Raw genomic sequence first — 19,978 nt, forward strand, 5'->3', positions numbered from 1 at the left:
GGAGCCCCAGGCTGAGGGGAGACTCAGTCCTGTCCTCAGGGAGCCCCCGTCTGGAGCAGTGAAAGAGCTGTTTCCCTGTGGAGGTGACTGCTTAGGAGGGAAGCCCTTTTCCCTGGTGCTCCCTGACTTCCCCTTCCCTTTCTCTCCTGCAGCCAGCAGGGCTCCAGCGGGGGAGCAGTTGTCTTTGGGGGTGTGGATAGCAGCCTGTACACGGGGCAGATCTACTGGGCGCCTGTCACCCGGGAGCTCTACTGGCAGATTGGCATTGAAGAGTGAGTCTGTGGTGGGGCCCTGGGGATGTGGCACTTCCTTGGAGTGGGCTTCCAGGCCATGTCACACACACACACAGTCTGGCACTGCTCTGGGATGGGGCAGAGGACCCCTGAGGCTTACTCCTACAAAGCTGCAACTGCCCTCTGCAGGAGTGACAAAGCCCAGCTCAGCCTGGAGAAGAGAGTGGGTGTGTACAACATAGGGAGGGGCAGGACTTGGACTCCCGAACATTAGGGACTCTGCAGTCCAACCCCATCATAGGCTCACAGTTTAGAAACGAGGGTGTGTTAACGACTCATTTGCTCAAAGTCCTTACAATGAATCAGTGGCCCTGGTTTTCAGTGTTTTTAGAAACTTACTTGACACTTTTGAGGAATAGGTCCCATGGCGTGATGCAGGGGAATAGCTGGATTGATCTTTGCAGGGTCCTCACATTTCTCAAGAAAGTAGCTGCAGCTGTTTGTCCCACAGCGGTGAGGAAAGCCCGCCCCAGCTGCCCTGAACTGGGGGAGTCCTGAGGCTGCCCGTCTTCTCCCCATACAGGTTTCTCATTGGCGGCCAGGCCTCCGGCTGGTGTTCTGAGGGTTGCCAGGCCATCGTGGACACAGGCACCTCTCTGCTCACTGTGCCTCAGCAGTACATGAGCGCTCTTCTGCAGGCCACCGGGGCCCAGGAGGACGAGTATGGAGAGGTGTGACTGGTGGGGGTGTCTCCCTTCCCCAGGAGGCTAGTTCAGAGGCATTCATGATTTCTCCTGAGAACACAAGAGTAGCCATCTGGGCACTGGGCTCATGCCTGTAATCCCAACACTTTGGGAGGCCGAGGCAGGCAGATCTTTTGAGCCCAGGAGTGCGAGACCAGCCTGGGCAACATGGCGAGACTCTATCTCTACAAGAAATACAAAAATTAGCTGGGTGCGGTGACATGCACCTGTAGTTCCAGCTACTTGGTAGGCTGAGGTAGGAGGATTGTTTGAGCCCAGGAGGTGGAGGCTGCAGTGAGCCATGATCTTACCGTTGCACTCCAGCCTGGGTGACAAAACAAGACCCTGCTTCAAAAAAACAAAAGGCCTAACTCTTGACCTCCATGCCTCTATCTGCCCAAGGCACTGGAGGCAGGGGGACCTGGGACGACTGGGGCTGGGGGCAGGATGGGGGCCTGGAGGCTTGTTCAGGTGGGGCCAGCTGCTTGCGCCAAAGGGGAGTGGGAGGTTACTATTAGGCAGGAATTTCTTCTGAGCTGCAGTCACTCAGCAGAAACAGAGGAAACACTTGCTGGACTTTGGGATAAGAGCAAAATGATTGGAATGTGGGGCTGAGTATGTGAGCAACCAGGGCTGACCCTTTATCCGCACCTCCCTCACCTCCACAGGGCCGCACTCCCCTGCGCCTGTCTGTCCTGAGTCCAGCCAAGGGTTTGTCTAAGTAACCCGAGCCCACTACCACTAATTTTAATTTTGGGAGACCAGTGGGGTACTCATTATGCAGATCTGTGTTTTTCCTTTTTTTTGTTTTTTTTGAGACGGAGTCTGTCTCTGTCACCGAGGCTGGAGTGCAGTGGTGTGATCTCGACTCACTGCAACCTCTGCCTCCTGGGTTCGAACAATTCTCCTGCTTCAGCTTCCTGAGTAGCTGGGACTACAGGCGTACATCACCACGCCTGGCTAATTTTTTTTGTATTTTTAGTAGGGATGAGGTTTCACCATATTGGTCAGGCTGGTCTTGAACTCCTGACCTCAAGTGATCTGCCTGCCTTGGCCTCCCAAAGTGCTGGGATTACAAGCGTGAGCCTCCATGCCCAGCCATCTGTGTTTTTGTTTTTGTTGTTGTTGTTTTGAGACAGAGTCTCACTCTGTCACCCAGGCTGGAGTGCAGTGACACAATATCGGCTCACTGCAAGCTCCGCCTCCTGGGCTTAAGTAATCCTCCCACCTCAGCCTCCTGAGTAGCTGGAACTACAGGTGTGCACCATCATGCCCAGCTAATTTTTGTATTTTTGGTGGAGGCAGGGTTTCGCCATGTCACCCAGGCTGGTCTCGAACTTCTGGACTCAAATAATCTGCCTGCCTTGGCCTCCCAAAGTATTGGGATTATAGGCATGAGCCACTGTGCCCGGCCAGATCTGCATGTTTTAAAATGCCACTTGCAGGCTGGGCAGCATGGCTCATGCCTATATATATATATAGACACTTGCAGAGAAAGAGGAGAGGTTCAATCTCTAATATGGGAAATTGAGGCAAGAGGAGTGGGGAGGTTCTGGGATCACTCTAAATCACACCCATTCTGTGAGTCCATGGGTATAATGCCAGCATTACCTACACAGGACTTTCCCTTGGAGCTGCATTTTCTAGTCCAAAAACAGGCTTAGGGCTTGGGTCCGGGGCTCAGGCCTGGGATCCAGGGGCCGAGATGATGGGGCTGGTGGGTGCTATCAGGGGGAAGATGAGTTAACCAGGGACCGATTCCTCTTGCAGTTTCTCGTGGACTGTAACAGCATCCAGAAGCTGCCCACCCTGACCTTCATCATCAATGGCGTGGAGTTCCCTCTGCCACCCTCCTCCTACATCCTCAGTGTAAGTCCTGGTCCCTGCAGGCTGAGCCACCATGATTGGGGGTGGGAGGAAGGGCTGGGGAGCCGGAAATGCTGGGTCTCCTACCTTGTGCCATTTTCTGACTCCATGCTGCACTCATTTATCTTCCCCATTCATTGATTCTAAACCCCTGTCTCTGGAACAAGGCTATGAAATGGAAGATTGTCATCTATGATCAATTATTATTAATTAGTGGGGAGAGGCACTGGGCTCTTTGTTGAGCACTTACAGACCACTGTGCAAAGCACTTTGCTTCATGATCCCATTTAATTGTCACAGTATTTAATGAGGGAGATACTCATTTCTGTTTTACAAATGAAAACTTGGAGGTTCAGAGAGGTTGAGTAACTGATTCAAGGTGACACAGCTAAGGTTTGAATCCAAGTTGGTTTGGCTGCAAGGTTTAACCACCAGGCTAATCTGCTCCAAGATGGGAGCAGGAGGGAGGTCTGTGGGAAGAGAAGTTTCCCATCATGGGGAGAAGAGACCCTGCTAAGGACCACCGCAGCCTGAATGTACCTGTTCCAGAAATCCTCCCACCAGCTCTGCTCTGGTGGCTCAGCTGGCCTATGAGCACTGAAGGCAGAGATCCTGGCTCCCTCAGCTCTGTACCTGGGCTTCCAGTCCAGGGTCCAGAGCTGAGCAGGACCCAGCTCATGTGTGAACCAATGAATGAGTGCTGCCTTTCTGTGTTGAGCAGAACAACGGCTACTGCACCGTGGGAGTCGAGCCTACCTACCTGTCCTCCCAGAATGGCCAGCCCCTGTGGATCCTCGGGGATGTCTTCCTCAGGTCCTATTATTCTGTCTACGACTTGAGCAACAACAGGGTGGGCTTTGCCACTGCTGCCTAGACTTGGTGCCTCGACACGTGGGCTCCCCTCTTCCTCTTGGCCCTGCACCCTCCTGGGGCATTGTATCTGTCTTTCCACTCTGGATTCAGCCTTCCTTTTTCGGCCTCTGGACTTTCTCTAATAATAAATAGTTCTTCTTTATGTTGGTCATGCTGTTGTTTTTGGAAGGGAGTTTTCCCTGAGTGGCTGGGAGGTTTCCTGGTGGGTCACTGTGATTCTAAGAGAAATGGGACCTAAGGCATGGCTTGGGATGGGCTCTGTAACCCTCAGAACTTAAAGTTCACACTTTTCCCCTGGAAAGGGAAGACAGTGGTAGCGCCATCATGGGTGAGTGGGCCGGGGGCAGGGTCGGGAGAGTGTTCCTGTGTGAGAGGCAAAGAGGGCCCTACTCTAACAACCTAAAATGCTCTGCTGGCTGGGCATGGTGGCTCACGCCTATAATCCCAGGACTTTGAGAGGCCAAGGTGGGTGGATCACTTGAGGTGAGGAGTTTGAGACCAGCCTGATCAACATGGTGAAACCTTGTCTCTACTAAAAATACAAAATTAGCCAGGCATGGTGGCACATGCCTGTAATCCTAGCTACTTGGGAGACTGAGGCAGGAGAATCACTTGAACCCAGGAGAAGGAAGTTGCAGTGGGCCAAGATTGAACCATTGCACGCCAGCCTGGGCAACAAGAGTGAACCTCTGTCTCAAAAAATAAATAAATAAATAAATAAATAAATAAATAAATAAATAAATAAATAAAATGCTCTGCTGACCCGATTTACCAAACTACCACCAGAACTACCCCAGTGACACTGGGACCCACATGTATGTCTACTAGCAGTGTGATTAGTGGTCTAACACACCCCAGGTCTAGGTGGCTGTCTCCTCATCTGCTGATCAAATTTGAATTAGAAGTTTCTGAGGAATTCTAGATGCCCGTGTGCACTTGTAACAGTCATGGGGTCCTTTAGGGAGGAGGGCAATGCTGCCAGAAACTATTTCTTGGGGGGCTTCAGAAGGCCAGGGCTGTTAGGCTGATAGTATTTTTACCCAGACCCCTATGTCCCAGGATGTATATTTGAAGAAGGGTTCCTCTCAGCTGTGGAGAAGAGGGAGAGCTACTTGAGTCACAGAGAAATGGAGCCTACTTGCTCTAACCAACTCAGCAAGGGATCTTGTCCCTTTGGACTTCATCCCTGTCCTCCTCAGGAGCCTCTTAGCAAAAGATACAGAAACCAGGAGCAATGTGGTATGTGGGGAAGGAGATGGAGGACGAAAAAGAGGAGGGGGAAGAAGAAAAGCAGGGGATGGGCGGGGGGAGGAGACAGGGAAAAAGGGGCGGGGAAGAGGAGAAAGTAGAGAGTGATGCCTCCGCGCCCTGTGAACTTCCAACAAGGGAAGGTGACATGAAAGGAGATCAGACAATTTCTGTCCAGCAACATGACAGCAAGCTCCGGCTGGTGAGTGGGGCATGAATGTAGAACCCATAATGGGGGCAGGCTGCCTTCTACAGTCATATTTTACCCTGTCATTCGCCAGGCTCACCCCGGCCTTGACCCTTATGATCAGGGGCAGGGATAAAAGCGCAAGATCCAGATCTTGCACCCTACTCCTGAAGAGAAACTGGAATTTGCCACAGGTGGAGTTTCTATGGCAACAGCACACCATCTGGGACCCTCTATCTTAGACTGCCGAAGGACAGCCGGCTGCACGTTCCTTCTAGGGGGTCGGACAGGCTACAGAATGTATCGTAGTAAGCCCTGGTTTGGGACATTACTGAGAGGAGAAAGAAAACTTGCAAAGGAGTAGAAGTGGAACAGAGGTTCCGAGTCAGGAGCCTCTTTTCCTGCAAGCTTTGGTCTGCTGAGCGGGACTACAAATCCCGGCGTGCCTAGAGGGAATGCAGCGAGAACTACGCTTCCCAGTGGGCGCCGCGGTCGAGCGGCTGGGAGGCGGGGCGGGTGCTGCCCTCTGCCGGGAGCGGAGGGAAGTGTGCGCGGAGTGACAGCCGGAGCCCGGGCGCCCGGCGCGGGGCTCGGTGACAGCGGAGGCGGCGGCCCGGGCGGGACGCAGGGAGCGGCCGCGGCGCCGACGGCGGCGGGAAGGGCGGACAGGGCGGGCCTCCCTGGTGGCGCGGGGCCTGAGCAGCCTGGGAGCAGGTGGCGGGCACAGCTCGCGGGCCAGGCACCCGAACTTGGGACAAGTTGCCGGAGCCGCGGGGCGCGGGCGGCGGACAGATTGACCTTCATAGCGAGGTGAGCGGGACCAGGGGGCGAGGGGCGCGAGGCGGGCCCGGGACCCCCGACCCAGGCTCCCTGGCCCCTATCCCGTGGGTCCCGGAGACAGGTGGGTGGGTGGGGGATGCCGGCAGGAGAGGGAAGCAGGACCGTGCGCGCCGCCACCCACTCGCAGTCCGTCCGCCCCCGGGCGCCCAGCGCGTGGCCCGAGCGGCGCTGCCCGCCAAGCCGGGAGCCCCCTCGGCCCCTCCCTTCAGGCGCGGGCCGGGGGCGGCTTCTCTGCGACCTTATGTAACCGGGCGGGAGGGGCCGGGCGGGCATGGCCTTCCCGGCCCGGAGCTGGGAGTTGAAGGGGCAGGAGGCGTGATGGTGAACTTGCTAGAAGTTTGAGGGACGCGCTGGCCCCGCGCCCACTCCCCCTCCACCGGACACGGCTGGGGCAGACGATGCCGGAGAGGGGGTCGGAGGTAGGGGAGGTTTGCGGGGGCTGAGTCTCGCCCGGCCAGCGGGGGAGTGGGAGGGCCGGAGTGGCGCCACGCCCCGGGGGCGGGGCTGGGGGGGGGGGGGGGGGGGGGTGGAAGTACCATCTCTCCCTCCCTTCCCGTCCCTTCCTCCAGCTCGGTCCCTTGAAGAAGCCGCCCCTGGCCTCGTCCCCTCGAGTCTCTGGGCAGTCTCTTTTTCCCCGTGGGTTATTCCATGACCCTGGGAACACCAACCCCGGAGCGCTCCCTCCATGCGCCCCGTTGTCTGCCTCCCCCGGAGTTCCCAGCCGCCTGCCCGCCCCCCGAGTTTCCCCCTCCCCCCGTCTCGATCCCGAATCCCGGAAAACACGCTCCCTTCCCCCCGATCCACCAAGTCCGCGCCGCCCACCCCCGGGCTGTCCCGACCAGCTCTGGCCCAGCGCGTCCGCTCGCCTCCTGGAAGGGAGAGGGCAGATGCCAACTCGGCCCCCGCCCCTCGGCCCCCACCCCGCGCGGGGTTCCGGCTTCACGCACGGCTGCCCCGAGCTGCTCCGGGCTGCGCGAGCAGGTTCGCGCCGCAGCCGCCTGGCGCGCCCCAGCCCCGCGCCCCGGGGGAGGAAGGGAGGGCGCCCGGGGCGGGGCTTGTCTGCGCGAACCCTGCTGGGCCCAGGCCCCAGCCCTCCATTCTCCGCCAGCCCCTGGCCGCTGCGCCTTCCCCCGAAACCCCTCTTAGCTCCAGCCGTCGTTCTCTCGCCTGTCTGTTCCGGGGACGGTTCAGCGCGGAGCTTCTGCACTCAACTTGAGCGCAGTTTTTGGCTTAGCGTTCGCTGGGGAAGTGCAGGTTAATTACTGCCCAGCTCCCATCCCCTGCCCTCCCCCCATCCCGAGTGAGGGGCTGCTTCATCCCTCAGTGAAAGGATGCAGGCTCCTAGCGACACCTCTAGGGTGTGGTGGCCTCAGGCCCCTGCACCCGCCCTGGCCGAGATTCCATTGGCCCAGACATGGCACTGTTGGGCAGCTGGAGATGAGGTGGGAGGCTGGTCTCTGGTTTCCTCCTGGGTGGCCAGATGCAGAGGCGCTCGGTTAGAATGCAGTTCTTGGTGCCACGACTGGGAGACAGTCCTCAGGCCCTCCCCTCAAGGAGCGCACTGTCAGGGGAGGGACAGCCAGCAGTAGTTCCTGGCCCGCCAGCAGAGGCAGAGGAACGGGAAGGGTCAGCTGCCTTGAGGTCCCTGCCTGCTAACCTGATGGTGTGCTTTCACCATGCCGGTGTCCCCAGCCCCAGGACCATGGGCAACTCGCCTGGCTCCCTTCTTTCCGTCTGCCTCCTGGCTGCGAGGCCTGGAGAGCTGGGAGCCAGAGGGTGTAAATGAAGGGCAGGGCTGTTTGGGTGACGACATGCTCTGCTTCTCCCCGAGGGAAGCCAATGGTGCTTACCATTTACAAGGCCTGTTACAACTGCAGGGTTATTTTGTCCTCAACTCAGCTCTGAGAGGCGGAGCCAAATGGGGACCCAGGTATCTTGGTCCTGGGTGCCCTGGAAGGAGTTCAGGGGCCAGGACAGGGGACACCCTAGGTGGGCACCGAATCCAGAGAGAGCTAGCTGGGCTTTTGCGGGCTAATGGCCTGGTGACTCACAGTCAGAGGTGGGCAGGGAGTGGGCCAGGGCAGGCAGGAGCCCTTCCAGGGTCCCACGCGTAACAGCCTGTTTCTGGAAAGCTCAGAAGTAGGTGGAAGGGGACTCCCACCCCTCAAGCCTGGCTGCCCTTTGAGGGTCTAGCTTTTGGCCCTGAGCCCTCCTGGGGCCCTGTTTATGACTGTAATTGCATCATTAGCCAGAGTTGATGGAGTTACTTAGCACCTGCCCCCACAGGGAGTGGCCCAGCCACCCCCTGGGTTCTCTCTCTTCCTTTTCAAAGTCAGCTCGGTTTCTGCAGGCAACAGGGGTTTCCCCAACCACAGCTGTCATGAAAACCAGGTTGGGCCTTTGTCCTGGGGATGGAGGTCAGTCAGCACTTGGGGCCCGGCTTGGGGCTGCCCTGGAGATGACCATGAAAATTGGGTTGGCCTCCTCTGATCAGAGGGAGGGAGTTCATGGTTCCCAGAGCTGCCAGAAATGTCCGCATCCCAGGACGCAGTGAACATATGTACATGTGCAGTGTGGATCCTCATCTGAGAGGAGGGAGATGAAAACACACCCACCTCACAGGCTGTTGTGAGGACTAAGGGTGCGGCAGTGTCTGGTACATGGTGAGTACATGATGTTGTTTTCTGGGTTGGTGTGGGGTTTGTGTACTGGTTGTGAGTTTATGTGTGTGGTTAAAGTGTCTAGGAATGTGGGTATAGATGAATTGTGAATGTGTGCCTGTGAGAGTGTAACAATAAAACAAGATTATATTAATAGAATATTCATCTCTTCTTTTATGCTATACTAGAACAATATTATAATAAGATTTATTACACAATAGTTGCCAACATTTATTGTGTGTTTACTCTTTACAGTGAGGTGGGAATTACTGTTTGCATTATACTTACTCAGAGAAGTTAAGCAAGTCACTTAAAATCACACAGCCTGGAAGTGACAGGATTGGAATTTTAACCTAGGTCTATTTGACTCCAAAGTCTGTGTTCTCAGTCCCTAAAGAAGACCACTTCTTCAAGGGGTTTCCCAGGAGTTCTCTCTTAAAAGGTGGGGTGTGGTGGTCTAGGGACCATCTTTCCTCTATCCAGGGTTTCCTGCTCGAAGCAGATCTTTGGGAGGTCTAGGTGGGAGGATCGCTGGAGCTCAGGAGTTTGAGACCAGCCTGGGCAACATAGCGAGACCTGGACTCAATTGAAAAAAGAATATGTGTGAGAAAAAAAAAAAAAAAAAAAGCAGGGTAGGAACTTGCGGAGGCCCTGTCTGAGCACCATACCTGTTTCCTGGCCTTTCTTCTGAGCTGCCAGCATGGGTGACCAAAGGACCCCCGGCTGGAACCTGTCTTGACTGGCCAGGGAAGGAGACGGGTTCAGGCAAGATTTCCTAGGCTTCTTTGGAAGCCCCAGACGCCCAGGAAGGGAGGAGGCATCCTTACCGATGGCCTCCTAGGTGCCCAGCTTTGTGCCATGCGCTCCATGTCCATTAACGTACAGTGCAGCCCTCAGCAGGCCCTTGTTTAATCAGATGTGCAGAAGAGGCTGTGGGGATCACTGGGTGAGAATGGGACGGCAGTGAAAGTCATAAGAGCACTGGACCAGGAATCAAGAGCCCCCACTCTGCCGCTCACTGACTGTGTGGCTGGGCAGGTCTCTGCTCTGTTCAGCCTCAGTTTCCATATCTGTTAATCTGGATCATCTGTGGGATTCCCTCCAAAGTAAACCTTCTACAAATCTTTCCCAAAGGCACTGGGGAGGAAGAGACAGGAAGAGAAAGGAAGGGGTGATGGGGGTGGGTTGTTAGGGGTGTTTGGGAGATGCTGCAGTCCGCAGAATTGAGTTTTAGCTGAAGACTGGTCCTGGGGAAGCAAACAGGAAGTTTTTCTTGGGACAGCCATAGCCACTATATATTGAGCACTGGGCCAGTGTCACCTGACCGGGGGTTGGTGAGAGCATGGGCTCTGGGGCCAGGCTATATGGCTTGCACAGCTCTGCCACTTAACACAGTGTGAGCCTCGGCAAGCTGCTTAACCCCACTGTGCCTCAGTTTCCACACCTTAAAAGTGAGGGTTCTTGCCGCACCCACCTACTAGTGCTGTAGTGAGGGCTGAGTATGCTGATGTTGATGCACATGTGGTACTTAGAATAGCATCTAATGAACTCTTATGACTCAGTGAGTTATTTATTTCTCATTCTTACGTGAGGAAATAGAGGCCTGGATAGCTCTAGGGAAGGAATAAAGACCTGTGGGTTGCAAACAGGCCTCCTCATGTGTCTAACGTCCTCTGATGTAATGCTTTACATGGGGCTTCCCACAGCTCTCTGTCCCACCACACCAGCCTGCTCTCCTCATTGTACAAGACGGTGCAGGGGGCTTGGCAATGCCTGCAGTGTCTCTACCACCCCTGCCCTGCCTCTTGGGTTTCCCTGGGTAGTGTCTGGTCTGGCCACTGACCACGCATTCCTAGCTGTGGCTGTCCCCTGCTCTCCTACCATCTGTCCCTCCTCCACGTTGCACCAGAGATACAGATCCCCTTGGCTGTGATGCCACTGAGGGCAGAGATAAAATTGCAGTGACAGAGTAGCATCTGGGACTTTTCATGCCCACAGGAAATGCTTTGCTGTGAGGTGGGAAAGCCTTGGGTGAGAGCCAAGAGGAGCAGAGGCAACAGGCAGGGTCATCACCAGCTTTCCTTCCTGGCTCTTAAGTGTGGGCTTAAGGTAGGAGAAAGGAGGTCTTTTGTCCAGCTTTCTTATGGAAATAGCCACCTGGCCCCATAAGATCCAGCACCTGCTTGCTGGCCACACAGGCCACCTGGTTGGCTCTTAGGCATACAGCGGTGGTCCTAGAGTAAGATGTGGTGCCATAGGGATTATTCCAGGAATTCCACCAGACTCTCCATCCAGAAACCCGTGGCTCATATTCCCTCCTCTTAGCCCTTCCTTGCTCTTTCCTTATAAGCAAATCTTTTCCTCCATCAGGGCACACCTTTCAAAGAGACCGGGTCACTGTTTTATCTTACTGCAGCCTGGCTGGATATTATGATCACCTGCAGAGCTCTTAGACCACACCATTGCATCTGAATCTCTTGGGGAGGGGCCTAGGCATCATTCTTTAATTTTTTTTTTTTTTTTCTGGGATGATTCCGATGCCCTTGCTCTAGGGGAGTGGTTCTCAAATTTGGGCATCCTGAGAACTCCCTGGAAGAATTGTTTAAACATAGATGCTGAGCCCCTCCCGGTGTTTCTGCAAATTCCATGCAGTCTAGGATTTGAATTTCTGACAAGTCCTCTGGTGATGCTAATGCTGCTGGTCCCCAGAGCACATCTGGAAAACCAGTGCTTTGGGCCCTGCCGCTTTACAGCTACCCAGGTGAGAGTCGCCCTTCTCCTGGGTTATGTGTCTCTGACTTCGGGACTGGTAGGCCTGTCCCCTTTTGAAGGCAGGTCCCCAGGGGCACGGACCACTTCTGAGACAATTTGGTGTCCCCTCTACAGTCAGTCCTTCCCCTTTCTCCACATGTCCCCACCTCCCATGAAACTGTCCACTGTCGGGCCTTGCAGCTCTTGGTCCCACTGTCTGGGACAAGCGCTTGAAACTATGCACTAGTTGATGAAGGCAGGATGAGGCAGACAAACAAGGATGGCGCTAGCTGAGGGGCCTCAGAACATGCGTCAGGGTCTGAAGCTGCTGTGAAGGTGCTTGGAGCTAAAGTAGCATTGTTGCAATAATTGGGGAGGTGTTCAGGGAGGACCCTCACTTTGTTGAAGGGAGGCTCTTAAAATACTTCACATTTTTCACTTTCCTACCTCATGGAGGGCAAGTATTTGATTCCAGCTTGAATCATAGTTCTTGTTGACAATAAAAATGATAAAGACACACACAGAAAAAAGCTATTCCCTTCTCCTTTCCTCCCCCAGACCAGAGATGTAGGGAGGGTAGAGGGAAGGCCCCTGCTGGAGGTAGTAGAGTCTCTGTCATCTTCCAGGAGATCCTGGGCTGTGAGAGAGCGGATGGTTGGGAGAGCCTGGGGGCTGGCCCCTGCAAGGAGGGAGGGTGGAGTTGTCTTTGGAAACTGGAGGGAGTTGGGGTGAAGCCTGGTAGGAGGTGAGGAGAGGTGGCAGGTCCCACAGCCCTGCGGCAGGGGAGGCGAGGTGGGGCCGGAAGTGGGGATGAGATTGGCGTCTGAGCCAGCCAGCCCTCTGGTGACTGGCAAGAGGGGTTTGGTGTGTTTTGGTCCATGCTGTACCCCTAGCACCTAGAAGAAAGCCTCGTATATAGTGGCTGCTCAATAAATCTTTGTGGAATGGATAAGAGAATGAGATTGAGCCCCCATTGTGTGCCCAGAAACGTGGACACACAAAAAATGCTCTGTCTACCGTCTACCCTGCAGGCGCTTCACCAGCTGACACCCAGGGGCCTCGCCCACAGGTCCACAAGGTGCTGAGCCCTCTGCCTCTGCCTTGTCTCCCTCCCCGCACAGTGATCCAGGCCCAGCTTCCTTCTGGTGTGGGGCTCACAGTCTGTTCCTCCCCACAGAGAGTCTGCCAGCACCTCCCCCCACCCCCCTCCCCGAGTTCTACCAGTGGGTCTGTGGGGTGGGGCTCCGGTTTGTTTTCTCCTGTTTGCCAAGGGAAGTCACAGCCTGTCCTTTGGCTTGTTTATAATTGCGTTGAGGACAGCACCTGCCGCGGCCCCCCACAGTCCCTGAGGGGTGCAGAGTGGCCAGGAGGTGACACACTATACTGTCCACCCCCTGCTGCCTCTTGTCCCCTCCTGGCTCTAGCCAGGTGCACTTTCTGCTGCCCTGCCAGGACGGCGCTGGCTGGCCTTGCTTTGGGGCTAATTGGAGCCGTAGAGCTGGGGGCCTTAGAGGGCAGCTGGCGCTGCCCCCATGTTGTCGAGAGGAGGGGCCCGAGGCCCAGGGATTCAGCAGCACAAGGCCTTCAGTGTCAACAGGCATGTACTGAGCACATCAGAGGTACCTGGCACTGGGCTGGCCAAGCAGGGTGGGTGGGAACAAGATCACAGCTTCTCCCGAAAAGCGCCGATGGCCTAGCCAGGGAATCTTAGTAACCAGAGGGCACAGGGGGCAGAATGCGAGAAGCTAGTGTAGACTAACGTACTAAACAACATAAGCGTGGTGATACCTGCCCTTTGCCCTGAAGAGCATTCTCCTTGGGCCTCTTGCTGGCACAGAGACCTTGACTCAGCGTGGTTTAGGCCCTCAGCCCTTTCCACCCTCTGGGCCCCGGGAAGGGCAACTCTACTGCTCCTGGGCCCTCTCACCTGGGGGTCACCTCTGCAGGTTCCGTTCTGGACAAGCCCCTCCTTCCAGGAGGACTAGAGGCTGCTGGAACCTTTGAAAGGAGGCTCTGAGCCACCCACCTGCCACTTGGAAGCCCTGGGGCCAAGGGGAGAGGTGGTGCTGGATCAGGGCCGACAACTCAGGCCTCTTTGGACCTGCCTGTGACTGAGCCTCCATGCTTGGGCCTGGAACCTAGGGGCAGTGCCTCTGTTCCCCCCAATTCCAGAACCTTCTTTTTTGTTTGTTTGGAGACAGGATCTCACTGTGTTGCCCAGGCTGGAGTGCAGTGGCACAGTCATGGCTCACTATAGCCTCAACCTTCTGGGCTCAAGTGATCCTCTTACCTTAGCTTCCCAAGTAGCTGGGACCATAGGCACATGCCACCACACCTGGCTAATTTAAAAAATTTTTTGTAGAGATGGGGTCTCACCATGTTGCTCAGGCTGGTCTCAAACTCCTGGGCTCAAGTGATCCACCCAGCTCAGCCTCCCAAAGTGCTAAGATTACAGGCGTGAGCCACCGCACGACCACAAGCCTTTCCCCCCCCCGCCACCCTCCGCCACCCTCTGGGCCTCCATCTAGTTCCACAGCATTTGCAGCCTTGGACTATCTCTCTCCTGCTCTTTGTCTCCCCTTCTCTCCTTCATCTTTATTTCCTTCTCTGCCACCTTCCTTCTTTTGATGTGTTCAAAGGATGACTGGGGCCCGCCCCACCAGTACCTTTCTCACAGTGAGCCTCCAAGTCCTGCTGTCAGGGGCCCAGCGGAATGGTGCATGGTAGGGGGAGGTGGCTGCGAAGGTGCCCAGCCTGAGGCAACCCCCTACCTATGGCCAGGAAGGGGTGTGTGGTGGCTGGGACATCCAAGGCGGGGTGGCAGGTGAAAGAGGCTAGGGTAGCTGGCTCCTGTGGGTTGAGGGGCAGCCAGCAGCCTGAGCCAGCGGGGGGAATGAACCCTCCCTAGACAGCCCAAGTATTATCACTACTTCAGACCTATGCCTAACTATAGGTTGTCATCCACTTCTTTGGATCTAATTATAGTGTTTTGCAAAACTAGGTATGGGAAGAAAATACTATATCTATTTACTTATATCTCACCCTTTTCTTTCTTTTAAAATTGTGAAATATAGCATAGTTGCTTAAAAAAGCATAAACATACACATATAATATAGTAAATAATTATAAAAGTGAACCCCTGGCCGGGCGTGGTGGCTCACACCTGTAATCCCAACACTTTGGGAGGCTGACGTGGGCCGATCACAAGGTCAGGGGTTTCAGACCAGCCTGGCCAACATGGTGAAACCCCGTCTCTACTAAAAATACAAAAATTAGCCAGGTGTGGTGGCATGAGCTTGTAATTCCAACTACTTGGGAGGCTGAGGCAGGATAATCACTTGAACCCGGGAGGCGTAGGTTGCAGTGAGCCAAGATCGTATCACTGCACTCCAGCCTGGGTGACAGAGCAAGACTCTATCTAAAAAAAAAAAAAAAAAAAAAAAAAAAGTGAACCCCTAGGCAACCATCACCCAAGTGAATAAACAACAGAATGTAGCTTGTACACCAAAATCAACTCATGTGCCCTCTACTCCCAGAGGTGACCACTATCCTGACTGTATGATAATCAGCTCCTTGCTTCTTTTCTCATGTAACCACCTATGCTTGCATCCCTACGTCGAGTTTAGTTTTGCCTGACTCTGAATTTAATACAGATGGAATGGCACTAGACATCTTCTTTTACATTATGCTTTTCCCACCCAACAGTGTATTTGTGAGAGTCACTTATGTTGTGTGTAGCCATAGTGTGTTAATTTTCTTTCTTTTCTTTTTATTAGTTATTTATTTATTATTATTATTTTTTGATATGGAGTCTCACTGTGTTGCCCAGGCTGGAGTGCAGTGGAACGATATTGGCTCACTGCAACCTCCACCTCCCTGGCTCAAGCGATTCTCCTGCCTCAGCCTCCCAAGTAGCTGGGATTACAGGTGCCCGCCAACATGCCCAGCTAATTTTTGTATTTTTAGTAGAGTTGGGCTTCTACCATGTTGGCCAGGCTGGTCTTAAACTCCTGATCTCAGGTCATCCATCCACCTCGGCCTCCCAAAGTGCTGGGATTGCAGGCGTGAGCCACCGGGCCTGGCCTTTAATGTATATTTCAACTTTAGTAAATATTTTGTTAAGTGACTGTACTACTTTACTCCTTGCTAAGTGGCCCATAGAGTTCCTGTTGCTCCTTAGCCTTACCAACACTTGGTCTTGTTAGACAGTTTAATTTCTGCCGTGATGGTGAGTGTGTAACATGTCTCATTGTGGTGTATTGCATTTTCATTCTCATTTTTTTTTTTTTTTTTGAGACAGAGTCTTGCTCTGTTGCCCGGGCTGGAGTGCAGTGGTGCGATCTCGGCTCACTGCAAGCTCCGCCTCCCAAGTTCATACCATTCTTCTGCCTCAGTCTCCCGAGTAGCTGGGACTACAGGTGCCCGCCACCTCACCCAGCTAATTTTTTTGTATTTTTAGTAGAGATGGGGTTTCACCGTGTTAGCCAGGATGGTCTCCATCTCCTGACCTAGTGATCCGCCCGCCTCAGCCTCTCAAAGTGCTGGGATTACAGGCGTGAGCCACTGCGCTCTGCCTTCATTCTCATTTTTAAAATATACAATTTTTGGGTATGTTTGCTGACATCTATAATATATTCATGCATCGGGGTATATATGAGCAATTTGCAAGGAAAGAAGCATGTATTGAGAGTGCTCAAAAGTTTTTACTGATAGGAATATATGAGCAAAACAGTTGAAAGATCAGGGTGATATTGAATGCCAGGAAGGGGGTTGGCGTGTAGCTTGGGACTTGGAAGGTGATACTGGTCTTGTGGGGAGACCCGCTAAGTGGCAGTGACTGTTGGGGCTAAGAAGCCTCTTCCCAGAGGGTACTGAACCCACAGAGTACCCACCACCCTTCAGGCCTTCTTGCCTAGCACATCTGGCAGAGGAGAGGGGGAGACTCTCAGGCTAGAGCCCTCAGCAGGTGTACTCTTCAATTTGGAATTGGCAGGTGCCCATCTTTTAAGTGCTTCTAGGGCAGTAGTTCTCTACTAGGGGTGATTTTGTCCCCCCAGGGGACATTTGCCAATGTCTGATGATATTGGCCAGGGATACCACTAAACATCTTAAAATGCACATGACAGCCCCTATAACTAATTACCTGGCCCTGAGTATCTGGTGTTGAGGTTGAGAAACTCTGATCTAGGAAAAGAGCCAGGAAACAGATTTGCCATACACTTGCTGCATGGCCTCAAGGAAGTCACTTAAGTGATTTGAGACTCAGCCTCCTTGGAATATGAAAAATGGGTAGCAAGGGTTGCTGCCCCTCCCCCTCATGGGGCTCTTGTCAGGATGTGGGAGATGGTGAATGTACAGGTGTTTTGGGAGGCGTCCCTGCAAAGGGGCCTTGTGGCTGTTGCGTTCCAGTAGAGCCAGGACTTTTCAGCGCTGGACCTTCTTCCTTGATTGTGTTCCCTGTCCACCAAGCTGGAGGCATCAGGTGACAGCTGTGAGCCTCAGTCCTGGTTTGTGCTGCTGCAGGGGCTGTGGGCTGCTTCCCCCACAGTCCCTGCGGGCCCCAGCCTTTTGATGAGGGCTGCAGAAATGAGGGGTTCTCTGGGAGCCTTGGGGCCCAGGACAAAAGCATTTCCAACTTTGCCCTTAGCTGGATGGGAGTCCAAGGTTGTGGGGGTGATAAGAGGTATTTATCATGTTCCTTATCTGAGGACCCATTGCAGGTCTCAGGCAGCAAAGAGTGGGAGCCAGAGGTCCTCCTTGGGGGCTGTGCACACCCAGGCCTGGCTCCTACTCATCCTTTGTGTCCTTGCAGAATTTGCCAGCCCAGGGAGGCCCAGGGTTGGGCCAGAGTCTGGGTCAGTCCTCCCTGGGCCTCTCTGGGCTCCCTGTTCTGGTCTTCCCTCACATTGCTGGCATCTCCTACCTTCTCCAGGAGCCACGGCCTGCCTCATCTCCTCTCTGCTGTCCCCTTCCTTCCTGAAACCTGCACTCACGAAAGGGCCCAGTAAACTCATCCACCCTGAGATGCAGATGACCAAATAGCTTAACTTTTCTTAACAAAGGGTATTCGCTTATCAAAGATGGGAATCCCTTGGCCACCAGAAAGAAGCACTAAGTGAAATCTCTGCCCAATCTCTTTGGCAGGCTGTTAGAAAAGTGCTGGGGGGCTGAGGAACCACTGAACTCGCATGTGTAGCAAGAACAGTTTCTGCACAAGTGGAAAGTGTGTGGTGGTGTGGATCCTCCCGGAGCTGCCCAGGGCTCTGCTTGGTCTGAGGCTCCGTGTCAAGATGGGCTGTAGTTTGGCCTCGACTTGGGTGTCTGGAGGCCCCGGGAAGGCCCAGAGCCAAGGCTGAAAGTGTGTGGCCCGTCAAGAAGATGGTGAGCTGTGGGACTTCTGGCTAGAAGGACACATGTCTCTAGGAAGCGGGGCTGGGGTTAGGGTTAGGCCTACCCTGGACCTGTTAGGATTGGGACTCGGGCAAAATTCTTGCTGCTCTGTGTCTCTCCATCTTGGTGTCTAGGGCCCTCCGAGGCCAGGCTGGGGTCGGGGCGGCCATGAGAGGAGCTCTGTGGGCGCGTGGAGCCGGTCGGGTGAGATTGGAGCAGTCTGTGTTGGGTAGGCTGCAGTGTGTGAGAGGCCGTCGGGGCGCAGTTCCCTCTGTGCTGTGAGTAATCCTCGGCCACATTTGCAGCTCCCAGGGGATTGTGCAACTTCCTCTGGGGTGAGGTGCAGGGGGCTGGGTGAGAAACAGCAGCGGTGGGGGAAATGAGGAAACTGGGCCCGGCCTTGGGGCTGGGGAGTGGCCCTGGGCTCCGGCCCCTGGAGGAGCTGAGCATTCCAGGGGCCTCCTTCCAGGGTGCTGCCCTCTTGAAGGTATGAAAGCACACGCGTGCATGTGTGTGAGCATGTGTGCATGTGTGTGAACATGTGTGTGTGTGCATGTGTGTGTGCCTGTGTGCATGTGTGTGTGCATGTGAGAGCATATGTGTGAGTGTGTGCGTGTGTGAGCGTGTGTGTGCATGTGTGTGTGCCTGTGTGCATGTGTGAGACCATATGTGTGAGTGTGTGCATGTGTGTGAGCCTGTATGCATACGTGTGTGTGTGTGCATGCATGTGTGTGAGCCTGTGTGCATGTGTGTGAGTGTGTGTGCATGTGTGTGGTGTCTTTGGCGGGGTGGGTGGGTAGGGATGAGGCCCCTCAGGCTGCACTGGCATTGGGATGTCTTTGGGGAGGGGTGGGGGTCTCTGAGCACGGCCAAGGCTGGAGTAGGGGAAAGAATGGGGAGGCAGGTGGCCAAGCTTGGGAGTGTGGGATGGACAGCATGGGAAATCAGGAGTCAGCCAGAGTTGTGCCTCGGTTTCCTCATCTCTCCAGGCTTGTTTCGAGGGTCTAGTGAGAAGGTCATGGGCAGGATGTGCTTAGCATGTCACCGGCCAGGCCACAGTGAATACCCATTTACGTTAGGGGCTAGGGCATATGCTCTACATCCACCTGCTTGAATCCTGGCCCTGCCGTTTTGCAGTTTCGTGATGCTGGCAAGTTACTTACCCTCCTGTGCTTCCTCATCTGTAAAATGGAGATGACAGTTATAGTGCCCAGCTTGTGAGTTCTGAAGAGTAAAAGACTTTACTCACGTGAAGTGCTCAGAATAGAGCCTGCCACCCACTAAGCGCCTGCACAGGTTAACATTTCACCAGGACATAGCATGTTTGTGTGCAGATGGCAAAAAGCTGCCCACGATCCTGACGATCATTTTTGATGGTGGAAGTTTGAGCTGGAACTGAGGATGACAGTAAGAGCTCATGTTTACCTGGCCTTATTCCATGTCAGGTACTGTGCCCAGTACTTCACCTGTGCCAGACCCTTCACCCTCACAGTCACCCCATGAGGGGGATGCTGCCATCATTCCCATTTTGCAGATGGGGACATGGAGGCACAGGGGCTACAGTGACTTGCTCCAGGGCAGTGACATCAGTGAGGGAGAATGGCAGAATGGTCCACTCAGCCCACAGGTGGGCCCCTCACCAACATCCCTGCCCCTTTTCTGGGTTCCAATAGAAGTATGGGGGAGGAGGAGGATGGAGGGTCTGCTGGGAGGGGTATGAGGGCTGGCCTTGCAGCCTCTGGGCTCTGGCCAGGGAGCCCTCTCTTTCCTCTGTGCCACCTCCAATTAAGTAATCAAAGTAGCCCACAGCTATAAAGAGTTAAATTAATATAGGGAATGGAGCCAGGTGCAGTGGCTCACGCCTGTAATCCCAACACTTTGGGAGGCCGAGGTGGCTGGATCCTCTGAGGTCAGGAGTTCTAGACCAGCCTGGCCAACACGGTGAAACCCCATCTCTACTAAAATACAAAAAATTAGCTGGGTGTGGTGGCACACGCCTGTAATCCCAGCTTCTTGGGAGCCTGAGGTGGGAGAACTGCTTGAACCCAGGAGGCGGAGGTTGCAATGAGCCTAGATTACACCACTGCATTCCAGCCTGGGTGATGGAGGGAGACTCTGCCTCCAAAAATAATAATAATAATAATAATAATAATAATAATAATAATAATAATAATAATAATAATAATA

The 19,978-nt window shown here is 54.3% G+C and overlaps 2 protein-coding genes across 6 annotated transcripts in view; both read left to right on the forward strand.

Moving 5' to 3' along the window:
• Positions 1–3,857, forward strand: part of PGC (progastricsin) — a 10,493-nt gene extending 6,636 nt beyond the window's left edge. The window contains exons 6-9 of the mRNA XM_023212784.2: positions 153–272; positions 817–964; positions 2,747–2,845; positions 3,564–3,857. Of these exons, the coding sequence (XP_023068552.1) occupies positions 153–272; positions 817–964; positions 2,747–2,845; positions 3,564–3,716 (520 nt within the window). The 3' untranslated portion in view covers positions 3,717–3,857. The remainder of the gene's footprint in view (positions 1–152; positions 273–816; positions 965–2,746; positions 2,846–3,563) is intronic.
• Positions 3,858–5,691: 1,834 nt separating this feature from the next.
• Positions 5,692–19,978, forward strand: part of TFEB (transcription factor EB) — a 53,011-nt gene continuing 38,724 nt past the window's right edge. The window contains exon 1 of one of the 5 annotated variants that reach the window (XM_023212783.2): positions 5,692–5,960. The gene's annotated coding sequence lies outside the window, so the exon portion shown is untranslated. Of the gene's footprint in view, positions 5,961–6,388; positions 6,410–7,152; positions 8,654–17,635; positions 17,783–18,159; positions 18,279–19,978 lie in introns of those variants that run through there. The other 4 variants (XM_023212782.1, XM_023212777.1, XM_023212781.2 and 1 more) reach the window with 4 other exon arrangements.

This window comes from Piliocolobus tephrosceles, chromosome 5, assembly GCF_002776525.5.
Source record: "Piliocolobus tephrosceles isolate RC106 chromosome 5, ASM277652v3, whole genome shotgun sequence".
Taxonomy (NCBI): domain Eukaryota; kingdom Metazoa; phylum Chordata; class Mammalia; order Primates; family Cercopithecidae; genus Piliocolobus; species Piliocolobus tephrosceles.